Raw genomic sequence first — 13,073 nt, forward strand, 5'->3', positions numbered from 1 at the left:
GGCGAATGAGCACGAGAGGAGAAAAGAAAAAGAAAAGGGGAAGAAAAAAAAAAAAAAGACGGCAACTTGCTCCCAAGGACTGAAGAAAATTAAAAAAGGAAGGTTGGAATCCATCAGTGTTCCATTAGTCATCTCCTTCATCCTCCTCTCCTTCCTCCCCCTCATCATCATCTTCATCTTCTTCACCTTCATCCTCATCTCCTTCTTAATATCTTCCAATCCTTCTTCTTCTTCATCATCATCATCATCCTCTTCTCCTTCCCCTTCTTCGTCATCCATATCGGGAACCAAGTAGTACTGTAATGGATTTGGCCAAATATCATCTTTGATGACTTCTCCTAACTCATCTGCACCTGCATCAGAATGGTCAGTAAACCAGGTGAAGAAGCTCTCTGGTTCCTCATGCTGTCTCTTCCTGCTGGCTTTATTCTGTGTTTGACTTGAACGTTTCGTCAAATCCTTTCCAGATTTCCATTTGATTTCAGTGGACTTTGAAGATGGATCACCACTCTCATTCAGATGAAATTCTTTGGAGAGAACTTTATTTTCGAAGTAAGGGTTTTCATCAAAATAAAAATCTATTCTGTAACTTGATTTAATATCTTCAAATTCTGTCACTTCAACTCTTGTCAAATAATGCAGCGCCTCTTCATCCTCCTCCCCAAGCAGTGCAGACACTTGTGGATGGTTGACAAATGTTGTTACCCAAAAATTGAGGATTTTGGTGATCAATTCCGACCTCTTCTGAAAAAATGGTTGGCGGAGTTTGTTATATTTCTGTTTGTTCTACTTTCAAAATCTCCTCACTGGCTTGTTCATTAAGTCTGTCTCTTTCATTTTGTACTTCATCAATATGTTCAATTGCTTCTTGCTGTTCTTTTTCTCCTTTATGCAAGTGCTGAGATGTTGATGTCTGCCCTGGCTTGGGGGCAGGAGGCTGTCTCGGTTTCTTTGTTTGAGGCGGGAGCGAAGACTTGCATTTGGGGGCCATTCTGCGAGGAAACTCCAGGAAACCGGGAGAGAGGCACGTCTGGAAGCTCTGACTGCTGGAGCTCACATTTGGTTGTTTTAAGTGAGACAGATGCCTCATACTGGATAAAGGACCCAATGAGGTCTAAAAACAGTCAATTAAGAGTCCTAATTTTGGCCTCTCATATTGGCAGAGGTTCAGTTGCCATCCAATCAGGAGAGAAAAACCACACAGTAATTTGAAGGAGGAATGTTTAATAAAAGATTTTTTTTTTTAAGTTATTAACTCCAGCAGGGGTTTGCAGTAGTAAGGGATTGGCTAGTAAGAAGTAGAGAGAATGCAAAGAGTATTGAACAGCTGCTATATTCAGCAGCTACCACTCCAGGGCTGGAAAGTTCTAGCAAGGGGGAGCCCTCCTCCCCAGCCAGGACTTATTGCTCTTGGGGATAGCAGAGGAGTTGCTATGGTCCTACACCAGTGAAACATGCTAGAAGTCCCTACAGGTGGCAACAAGGGGCTTCATTCCAGAACTGCTGAGAGTGGGGAAGGTGGGTAGTGTGGTGGTTGGAGAGGCAGGCAGCCTGGTCAGTGTACTGTGGGCTGCCACTCACTGCAGGAGCCAGAGGCCTCCTGCTGCAGAACCACCAGGCAAGCTGCTTGCCAACTGGCTGCTTTTGGCTGCCATGCCCACTCGAGCTGGACGCTGAAGAAGCTGTGTGTGCTGCTGGAGGCCAAATCGAAGAAAGCTCTGCCCACAGGAGCTTGCCAGGAGAGCCTGCAAGGACTAGCATGCAAAACCCTTTCCTCTGGTCGGTCTCTCCAGCCCCCTCTGCTGAAAGGCCCCCGGGCCAGCTGGTAGAGGAAAAAGACCCCTTCCATCATCAGCACGCCAAAGATAGGCCAGTAATCTTCCATCAGGAAATGAAGTGTCTGTTTGTAGTCATAATAATCATACTCTTATATATTATTTATTGATTCATAGAATATGTCTCTTTGAAAAGAGCTAAAAGATCTGAAAAAAGAGCTTCATACCTAACCCTGTAAACTACTTTAAAAAACCCAGACTTCATTCTGTCACAGAGAATAGTTGGCTATATATATATATATATATAGGGAGAGAGAAGAGCTGAAGACAGGATCCAGAAGAAAGGGAGGAATATGCAAAAGACACCTGGGAGAAACTGAAGCTCTAGCTTTGTGCTAGATAGCCTTATAATGACATCGCTAGGTGCTCCGGCCTCCTATGACCTTATATAATTTCCACGTCTTTTGTTCACATTAATGGTAACTCTCACTCATGGTAGTTAAAACAGTTTCTTGTCTTTCTATACGCACTTCACAAAATTTGAAGTTAGTGAAAAAGAAGAAGCCTTTATAAAGTTTGCAAAAAATTTTTTTTCAGTTCTTCTACTTAATCCTATCCAATATTTTCAAATGTTTAATGCAATAAAATACATGAAAAATATGTTCTATGTTAAGAATAAAACAACTGAAGATGAAAGATACATAGATTGAAATTAGAAGGGGTTGTATTCACTTGACTTGAGTACAAGTTTTTTTCTGTCCCTCTGTACTGAAACTTACAGTTTTGTTTTACCTTACCATTAAGGAAAGTAGACCTCATGTTAAGCTTATTCACAAAATAAAAACTCCCATTGACTTCCTCTCCCAACTTAGCTGAAGGTCAGTGGTCAGGGAGATATCCTTGGCTGAGTCAGAACTAAAATAAGAATGTCATTTAGAGCCAGAAAGTTTGGTGCTGATGGCTACCCCTGCCATATAAGGAGCCTGTGGATTCACTGAAGGGTTTCCCTGGTAAGCCGGGCATTCTCGTAAGTCAACATTCTTAGCTAAAAATACTGTTCTATATTTGAAGTACAGGGCTTTCTCAAATTCATCTATTTTGGTTAGGACCCAAGGTATCTTTTTAAAAAGATGTTTAGGGGTGAGAATATATGTTAGTGGGTCACAGTATGAATAACAGGAAGAAATGATTTGGATAATGGAATATCTGCTACAGAGATATTTTCCAGTGAGGATGTTTGAAAAATCAGAGAAAAAATGCCCAGGTTATGAATTCTAAGAATGTTTTTTTAGTTGACCAAACACTCTACTTATTTGAGCAACCATGGGGATCTAGTGAGAGTTTGTAAAGCATATAGATTTCAGACTGCAGTGATGTTAAGAGAGTTATCTTTACTGACAAGAGAATGTCATGCTTAAGTACATACTGAAGCTACTCTGAGATGTCTTGAATTTCTGGGGACGGTGGCAGCTTACCAGCACCTCCCCAGCTCTGTTGTGCAGCACCTTTTCACAAAAGGGCCAGTATGATTAATTGCCTACTAAGAGTGTTTGATGTAAAGACTCTAGAAGTTTTCACACCAAAGGGCTCATGGTGTTCTTGAGAGGAGTACCTCTGCAATGCAGAACACAATGTGGAATCGACTAAAATCTCACTCACTCACTGAACAGGATATTCAGTGAGCTCTGTAGATGCTAAACAGATTAGTACAGGCTAGAATGCTCAGAGGAGGCTTTTTAGAAAAGACCTTGAATAGAAATTTGAGGACGGGGCAAGTTTCAGATAGAGAGTTCAGGGAAAAAGGGGTCAGTGGTATTCATCTAAAGAACTTTATGTCCTTTCATGATCAGTACTAGGAATAAAGATAATTCTGAACTATCACCATGCAACAGTCTTGCCTTTATTTACGGTCATGTGTGTGTTATGTATTTTATAAGGAACAGAGATCAACATGTTGAAATTCTTATCTCTAGATGACAAGAATATGAGTGAATCTTCTCTGCCTTTTATAAATGCCCCTTAACAAGCTGTGTTGCTTTGGGGTTGATGGGGGTGGAGAAATTCAACTTGCCAAACAACACAGTGCAACCCAGTGATCCTGTCCCAGAGTGCTCATGCTCCTCTACACGTGGGGCTTCCAAAAACTAAGGCTGCTCCATTGTTATGTCAATTGTTAGTTTTCTGTTATTACTGGTTTTTGCCTTGTTGCCACACATTCTGCTACTTTCCCAGTATATCTTTTTTTCTGTAATGGGTTGCCTTGTGGGATGAGAAAGTCATCATTATTGCAGAGATAGGGTGGCTAGTTGTAGGCAGCAAGTCAGTGCTCTTGTGCCTGTGCCAGGGAAGGATACCACAAGTACTGAACTCTGTTGGTTTCTCTCTGCATGTGGCTCAGAATGTCTCTTAATAAAGTAGACCTGTCAGTGTCAGAGTGTCACGGATGAGGGGGAAAGCACTGTAAGGAGCTTTATTTCAGTCTTGTTCCTGTATCTTCCCTAGACTCTGTATCTTCTACGTGCTAAAGTGGATGGGCATTTGTTGGTTGGGTGATGTTGGAAAACTTCCAGAGATTGTCCAGAAAGAGGTACTTCCCAAGAAGTAGGTAGCTAAGTAGATTGTCAATGCTTGTTAATTTGTTAAGATTGAAAAACTGAACTAAAATTTGCAATAATTTGTGCCTGTTGTGGGCAGAGTATTCCTGAGCTACAGATTACCTCAGGACTGTCTTGTGTCACAGAACCCTCAGGGCACTCAGGGGAGCATGGGGCAGCTCTCACCTAATGGCTCCTGAGTAGGGACTCTCTTACTGTGGGCATCAAGAATAAAACCAGGACAGTTCCAGACACCAGAAGAGGAATTTTTACGTCACCGGCTTTCACTAGAAACATTATATTTTAATTGTTGATTTTACTATGGAAAACATGCCTGAAGTTTACTTCTTGAAAATTATCAACTTGAAATTGAGTTGTGTTTCACTTATTTTCCTTATGAGAGATATGAACATACTTCTTAAAACACAAAATTTGGGGTGCTATAAATCTTCTGTCTTCAACACCAAAGATTCTCTAACTTTTAGGTGAGTTTCATTTAAGAAGGTGCTAGAATCAGATAAAAATAACCTTCTGGAGTCCCAGCCTCTGGGTCACTGCTGTGCTGGTCTGAGTGTTTGGGATGAGTGGGAGGCCCTGGGAAGGCAGTAATTAGTATATAGGGAGGTCCTTTAAGTCTGTTCTTTCCCGGGGCGCCTGGGTGGCTCAGTGGGTTAAAGCCTCTGCCTTCAGCTCAGGTCATGATCTCAGGGTCCTGGGATCGAGCCTCACATCATGGGCTCTCTGCTCAGCAGGGAACCTGCTTCCTCCTCTCTCTGCCTGCTGCTCCGCCTACTTGTGATTTCTCTCTGTCAAATAAATAAATAAAATCCTTCTTTAAAAAAAAAAAAAGTCTGTTCTTTCCTCCTTATTAGGCAATAATGTTTTCTACTTATTCTCCTCAGTTATTTCCAAGGTACAGTAACAAAGCTAGATAGAGTGGTTCTTCCCTGCTTTGATCATGATCCATAAGCAGCACCCATGCAGGCAGGTAACAAATGTGTCTTTCTTTGAAGTTAGTTTAAAATGTGCATCTTATTTCTTTCTCACTCTCTTGCCTCTGTTGTAATAAATACTTTCTTTTTTTTGCTTGTGCAATCCAGAATTAGGAAACAATTTTAACAGACAAGGCAAAATGGCATGTTAATTGCAACTCTATCCTCTCTGACCAGCTGACCTTTGGCTCTTTCCTCACTGTCTGTTGAAAGAAAACAGTGCATTTGTCCTGGTCACTGGGAAATGAGAAAGAACTTTCCAGCTCCATTATCTGTACTTACATGTCATGATTCTTGTGTTTTTGGTATAGTAGGGGGAAAATCAGATTAAATTTTCCATTTGAGTAGAATAGGGACTCGTAGTGAAAATAATAATTCATTTTTCCATATGTTAATTTACCCAGGCTGTCTCAACAGTTTGAATATCCCAGTGTTCATGGAAGCCTTTGATTGAAGTTGGAGAAACTACATTCTAGTAGTTGTTATTGACAAGTGCTTGGCCTAGCCATCCACATAAGCACAGCTGTCTGTGAAATGGTATAAAATATGTAATAGCACTGCCTTTTTTTCTTTATTAGAGTTCTGTGTTTTAGAAGCAGTTGGTCAAAATGTTCAGCTTAGGGGCGCCTGGGTGGCTCAGTGGGTAAAAGCCTCTGCCTTCGGCTCAGGTCATGATCCCAGGGTCCTGGGATCAAGCCCCACATCAGGCTCTCTGCTCAGCAGGGAGCCTGCTTCCCTTCCTCTCTCTCTGCCTGCCTCTCTGCCTGCTTGTGATCTCTGTCTGTCAAATAAATAAATAAAATTTTTTTAAAAAAATGTTCAGCTTGGATTTTAAAAACCACTAGTTAAGTTGTTGTTATTTGAGAGAATTTAAAATACCAGTTATTAAAAAGTTGAGTATTAATTTTGGTAACCATGCATATGATTATATCTGGGCTTTAAGTATTTGAGCTCCTGGAAATAGCTACAATATTTTTGTGTGCTATCTCTAAGTAAGTTATTTATCTTTGGCTAGGTAGTATGTTGGGTGGGATTTCTTTTGCCTGAAATGGAGTTAGCTGGATGGGTGGAATCTAAAGGCCTTCAGCATTCTTTACAGGAAACTGGAATGGTCATCTTAACATCAGATCTGCTGTGTGTGGTTTAGATCTAACAGACTATTAGATGCAGTCCACCAGTATCCCAGGTCCTGCCTGCTGTTGTCTGAATGTTTGTGTCCTCCCAGAATTCATATACCAAAATCTTAGCCCCCAAAGGTGATGGTATTGGGAGGTGGGGCCTTTGGGAGGTGCTTTGGTCATGAGGGTGGAGCTTTCATGAATGAGATTAGTGCCCTTGCAAAAGAGGTCACTCAGAGCTTCCTAGCACTGTCTACCACATGAGGACACAATGAGAGGGAATGAGCCAGGAAGAGGGGAGAGGGGCACTTAACCAGAACCCAAGCATGTTGACACCTCAGTCTTGGACTTTGAGCCTATGTAACTGTAAGAAATAAATTTCTGCTATTTGTAAGCCATATGGTCTGTGGTATTGTGTTGTAGCAGCCAAATGGACAAAGACACAGCACAGCAGGTCGCTCAATGAGTGGTAGAGTTTGGCCCACAGTAGATGAAATATAAATGTTGAAACTCAAAAAATGTTGAGTTTATGAAATACAAGTCTGTCTTCTGTGGACTGGGATTCAGACCTGTCCTATGGAGCCTCTCAAAGACTTTAATCAACCATGATGAGTAGGGCTGATTAGATTATAGAACCTCTTGGGAAGAATCCTTAAGGAACCATGCATGGGCCTTGGGAAACCCTAGTTCTTCAGCAAAAGCCACCTAACAGGCTCACTATTCAGACAAAACTGGCTTTTGGAATATTTTTTAAAAACAGCTTCCTACCCTACTTCAAGGACTATTTTGATGCCACTGTAGTGGTGGTAGTAATTTCCATCAGAGGTGCTCAGATAAATATTTATCTCATGGCTGCAGTCACAGTCTAAAAGGATTGTTTATATTTCTTAGAGCAACATTATTAAGTGTCAAAAATGGTTTGAAAGTAGCAAAATGCTTGGATATTAAACTTAAGCAGTGATGTTGATTTGGACTGAAATGACCCCCCCCCCATGGCCTCTTGAAAAAATAACCACACATTTATTTTAGCTCTCTTCTTGGTAACCTGGGTAAGAAGTGATTGACCAACCGACTCCCTTACGCAGTCCTTATGGGTAAATAGTGCCACCTAACCTTGCAGTGGCCACATGGTTACTGCTCTTACTCAGGTACTAGGACACACACAGACAGCCCTTTTCACTCAGTACCTGGCACTGAAGTAGAAATCTTCATCCTTAGTCATTTGGCAGGCACTTCTCAGGTACCCCTGGGCCTGTTGCATTGTGAGCTCATAATAAAAGTTCCATATGTTCAGAAATGATGTAAAATAATGCAAATAAGCAAACAGAGGAATAATGTGAGTAGTTAACTTTTTTTCCTTTTTTTTTAAAGTAGGCTCCCATCAGGGAGATTCAAATCAAAACCACATTGAGATAGCACCTTACACCTGTTAGAATGGCCAAAATTAACAAGACAGTAAACAACATGTGTTGGAGGGTATGTGGAGAAAGGGGAACCCTCTTACACTGTTGATGGGAGTGCAAGTTGGTGCAGCCAGTTTGTAAAACAGTGTGGAGATTCCTTAAGAATGTAAAAATATGGGATGCCTGGGTGGCTCAGTGGGTTAAGCCTCTGCCTTTGGCTCAGGTCATGATCCCAGGGTCCTGGGATCGAGTTCCGCATCAGGCTCTCTGCTTGGCAGGGGGCCTGCTTCTCTCTCTCTCTCTCTCTCTCTGCCTGCCTGTCTGCCTACTTGCGATCTGTCAAATAAATAAATAAAATCTTTTAAAAAAAAAGAAAGAAAGAAAGAAAGTAAAAATATGACCCTGCAATTGCACTACTGGGTATTTACCCCGAAGATACAGATGTAGTGAAAAGAAGGGCCATCTGTACCCCAGTGTTCATAGCAGCAATGGCCACAGTCGCCAAACTGTGGAAAGAACCAAGATGCCCTTCGATGGACGAATGGATAAGGAAAATGTGGTCCATATACACTATGGAGTATTATGCCTCCATCAGAGAGGATGAATACCCATCTTTTATATCAAAATGGACGGGACTGGAAGAGGTTATGCTGAGTGAAATAAGTCAAACAGAGAAAGTTAATTATCATATGGCTTCACTTATTTATGGAGCATAAGAAATAACATGAAAGACATGGGGAGAAGGGAGTTGGGGAAATTGGAGGGGAAGACGAACCATGAGAGACTGTGGACTCTGAAAAACAATCTGACAGGTTTGGAGGGGCAGGGGTGGGAGGTTGGGTGAGCCTGGTGGTGGGTATTATGGAGGACACTTGCTGCATGGAGCACTGGGTGTGGTACATAAACAATGTATTCTGGAACACTGTAAAGGAATTAATAAAATTTTTTTAAAAAATGGATGGGCCTCGAGGGCATGATCCTAATAAACCTTACAGAGAAAGCCACATAAATAAATAAATAAATAAATAAATAAATAAATAAATAAATAAAGCAGGCTCCATACCCACCATACCCAGTGCCCAGTGTGGAGCCCAATGTGGGGCTTGAACTCACAATGCTGAGATCAAGACCTGAGCTGAGATCAGAGTCAGACACAACCTGCTGAGCCACCCATGTGCCCCTAGTGGGAGCAATTACTTTTTAAGAAGCTACAGACCTGAGCTGCCTGGGTGGCTCAGTGGGTTAATCCTCTGCCTTCAGCTCAGGTCATGATCTTGGGGTCCTGGGATTGAGTCCCACATCGGGCTCTTTGCTAGGCAGGGAGCCTGCTTCCCTCTCTCTACTTGTAATCTCTTTGTGTCAAATAAATCTTTTAAAAAAAAAGAAGAAGAAGAAGAAGAAGCTACAGACCTTAGTGGAAAAGCTGTTCAAGGAAAGGCAGTCCATTGCTACTAGCTCCTAAGTACCAGTGTTCATTCACAATTGCAAGGGGTAAGCCTTTCTAGTTGGCCCTAACTCTCACTGTGTGATTTCCTTTGTTGATTCAGCATAGGGTTCAGAGCATGTCAGGTTCAGGAAATTTCTCTGCAAGAGTCAACTGGCTAGGGTCTTTTGCTCCTGGAAGGAAGGGGGTACCTCATAGGAGGAGATGTGGGATAGAAGTTTGGGCTCTATCCTGCCCATCTTTTCTTTCTTTAGAACCTTAGCCTCCCTTCTCCTTCTCAGCTGCCAGTTATGATGTTCCTTGGTTATAAAAGAGAAAGAAAAAAAGAATGAGATCTGGCAAAACTCTAAACAAAGAGACAGAGCCATGAATCTGTCTCAACATCCATATAGTCATACTGATTGATTAAATAGTTTAAAAATATTAGCATCATAAATGGTAACTGCGATCATAAAACTAATCCCTACTGATGTGATTTCTACTGAAGAATTCTATTTGGCCTTACCTGTGCCAAGCACACATTAAAATAGTCCCAACTGGAAGTAGAGGGAAACCAGAAAAAATGGAAGGTCTCCTCCCTGCTTCACCTTAACACAGCATTTTTTTAAATAGTGTATTTGAAGAGATAAGAGAATTTTTACTAAATTTCCAGCACTAATCTGATCTAGCAGAATAATACCATGGAAATGACTTAGTTGAAGATGCAGATAAATTGTTAAGAGACTTTATTTTTCATTTTATATATCTTTCTTTTTTTTTCCAATTTATTTATTTTCAGAAAAACAGTATTCATTATTTTTTCACCACACCCAGTGCTCCATGCAAGCCGTGCCCTCTATACTACCCACTACCTGGTACCCCAACCTCATCTTTCTGAAGTGTTTGAATTCTTTCCCAAATACATGTATTACCTTTTCTCTTCTAGTCAATACAGTTATCTGGTAGACTGAAGTTTCTGACTTATTTTTTGTACTTATCTGCATATGCATAAGCTTAATACATATACATAAACATAAACTTAATACATATACATACAATATGTATATACATATACAAAAGATGTGACTACACACCTATTGGAACAGCTAAAATTAAAGATAATGGTAGCACCAAATGCTGATGAAGATGTGAAGAAACTCTCTCTCATACATTGCTGGTGGCAATGTAAAACGCTATAACCACTCTAAGAAAATTGTTTGGCAGTTTCTTAAATAAACTACACATGTATTTATCATATAACTCAGAAATTTCACTCTTGGACATTTATCCCAGAGATATGAAAACTTACATTTACATAGGAACTGATACACAGCTTTATTCACAAGGGCCCCAAACTAGAAACTACTTTCACAGTGGGTAAATGGTCAAACAAACCATGGTATGTCCGTACCATGGAATATTACTCAGCAATAAAAAAGGAATACATTGTTGATATATATTAACAATTTGGATGGATTTTGAGGGCATTATGCTGCATACCAAAAGCCAGCCTTTAGAAGATCACATATGGGGTGCCTGGGTGGCTCAGATGGATAAGCGTCTGCCTTCAGCTCAGGTCATGATCCCAGGGGCCTAGGATCAAGCCCCGCATCAAGCTCCCTGCTCAGTGCAGAGCAAGCTTGTCCCTTTCCCTCTGCTTGTGCTCTCTGCCTCACTCGCTCTCTGTCCAAGTAATAAAAAATAAATAAAATAAAGAAAGATCACATGCTATAAGATTCCATGTAGCTGGCTTAGTCAGTTTGGACTGCTGTGACAAAAATACCATAGACTCTATGGCTTAAACAAATAGTTATTTCTAAAGGCTCTGGAGGCTAGGCAGTTCAAGATCAAGGTACAGCAGATCCAGTGTCTGGTAAGGATCCACATTTTGACTTGCAGACAGCTCCCTTTGGCTATATCCTCACATGACTGACTGACAGAATGATCTGTGTGTCTTCCTCTTCTTATAAGGATGTTAATCCCATAGTGAGGGGATTATAATCCCACTCTCATGATCTAATCCAACCTTAATTACTTCCCCAAAGTCCCACCTCCTAATACCTGGGATTAGGCTTTCGGACATGGGAATTTTGGAGGGACACAGACATTCAGTCCATAGCAGTAACATTCTCTAAATTACAATTCCATAGATCAAAAATGATTACAGGTTGCAATCTGTGGGTTGCCCCTCAGCCCCTACCCCCATGTGCACATCCTTGCCCAATCTCTCACTTGCTCTCTTTAAAATGAATAAATCTTCAAACTACTCTCTTATATTTTATCCACGAAGTTCTACAGTGTTTGCTTTTTAAGTGTTTGGGGTTTGTTTCGTGTGTGTGTTTGATTAAAGTGTAGTTGACACTGTTACATTAGTTTCAGGTACACAGCGTAGTGATTTGACAACTCTATGATCTATGCTATATGCTCACTACAAACATGGCTACCATTTGTCACCATACCATGCTATTATAATACCATTGCCTGTGTTCCCTGTGCTACACCTTATATCCCTCTGACTTGTTTTTGGAGAAAGGTTCTCAGCCCCTGTATTGCCTGTGGCCTTCATCATCATTACGGTCTTCATCTGTGGCACTGCTACAAGATGACAACAGTGTGGACTGACCACAGCAGGAATGCCAGTGGCATCCTTAGCCATAATAAAGACCACCATTAGCTGGGGGTTTCTAACTAGACTCCAACTCTTTCCTATTTCCTCTTGTATCCATTCATTGAACACATCATCCAACTCTTGCTATGTGCCAACTGCTAAGATCAGTAAAAGTCAAAAGTAGCTCCAGATCTCAGGGACTCCCAGATCCTTGGGAGAAGGCAGCTATGGGCATAGTCGGCAAGCATGCCCTGGGCATTAGGATATCCTCCAGAGTGTGCCAGCTGCATTGGCCTCAGCAGGGAGCTTGTTAGAAACAGAATATCTGGGGGTGCTTTACAAGAAGCACAGGGCTCGTGTGGATGACGCTTGGTGACAGATTCCCCAGGGCATGTGGATGTTTGTTTCTCTTGGACCCTGCCAAGCAGACCTCTATTCCTGTGATAGTGTTTACAAACAGTCGCCTGAGAAGGTTGCTTCTGCAAAGACTGTGTCACTGCTTTGGGGAGTGTTTTCTAGAGCTCCCAGAAATGCCTCCATAAATCAGGACTGGCACACCAAGTGACTGCTTTGCTGCTAGAGCTCTTAACATGAAGGGCCAGGAGCCACCCTGGCAAACGCAGGGCTGACGTGTGTGGGAATAGTGGGAGTGACCCTGGCAGGGAAGCGGGGGAGGCCTGGATATTGTTTCTCCGTCCCCTGTCCTGCTACTCTCTGCCCTGGGCTCAGAGCTATCAAGCACCCGCGGATGGCGTTCCCGGGCAGGGCGCGCCCCCATGTTATCCCAGAAAATGAAGAAATCCCTCAGGCAGCCCTTAACAGTGTCCACCAGGCTAATGGCAATGAAGACGAGAGGGCTGTGTCCAAACTGCAGCGCAGGCACAGTGACGTAAAGGTCTACAAGGAGTTTTGTGACTTTTATGCGAAATTGTAAGTGTCTCCTCTTCTGGAAGAGGCGCTCCTGTTTTCCAGATCTAGGCTTCTTGGGCTTTGAGTTCATTGCCCATTGATGGTTTTATTTTCTCAACTTTAAGGAGGGGCATTCCAGGGTGATTGGGGTGGGGGGGCATATTCCAGCAGGCAGGAATATAGAAGATGAAATGCAGAAGTGAAAGAAAATGCTACCTTTAAAGTAATAGTAGTAATGTCTTTGTGTTCAG

At 41.9% G+C, this 13,073-nt stretch overlaps 1 protein-coding gene and 1 pseudogene across 7 annotated transcripts in view; one reads left to right on the forward strand and one right to left on the reverse strand.

Moving 5' to 3' along the window:
• The window catches only part of LIMS1 (LIM zinc finger domain containing 1), a 151,072-nt gene that overhangs the window by 108,382 nt on the left and 29,617 nt on the right, over nucleotides 1-13,073 (forward strand). The window contains exon 1 of one of the 7 annotated variants that reach the window (XM_044263796.1): nucleotides 12,632-12,843. The exons of 5 other annotated variants lie outside the window; for them this stretch is intronic. In XM_044263796.1, coding sequence (XP_044119731.1) covers nucleotides 12,662-12,843 — 182 coding nt within the window. In that variant the 5' untranslated portion in view covers nucleotides 12,632-12,661. Of the gene's footprint in view, nucleotides 1-12,631; nucleotides 12,844-13,073 lie in introns of those variants that run through there. One more of the 7 variants, XM_044263789.1, reaches the window with a different exon arrangement.
• On the reverse strand, nucleotides 52-1,006 carry LOC122916421 (annotated as a pseudogene).

This window comes from Neovison vison, chromosome 8 (genome assembly GCF_020171115.1).
Source record: "Neovison vison isolate M4711 chromosome 8, ASM_NN_V1, whole genome shotgun sequence".
In the NCBI taxonomy this organism is placed as follows: Eukaryota; Metazoa; Chordata; class Mammalia; order Carnivora; family Mustelidae; genus Neogale; species Neogale vison.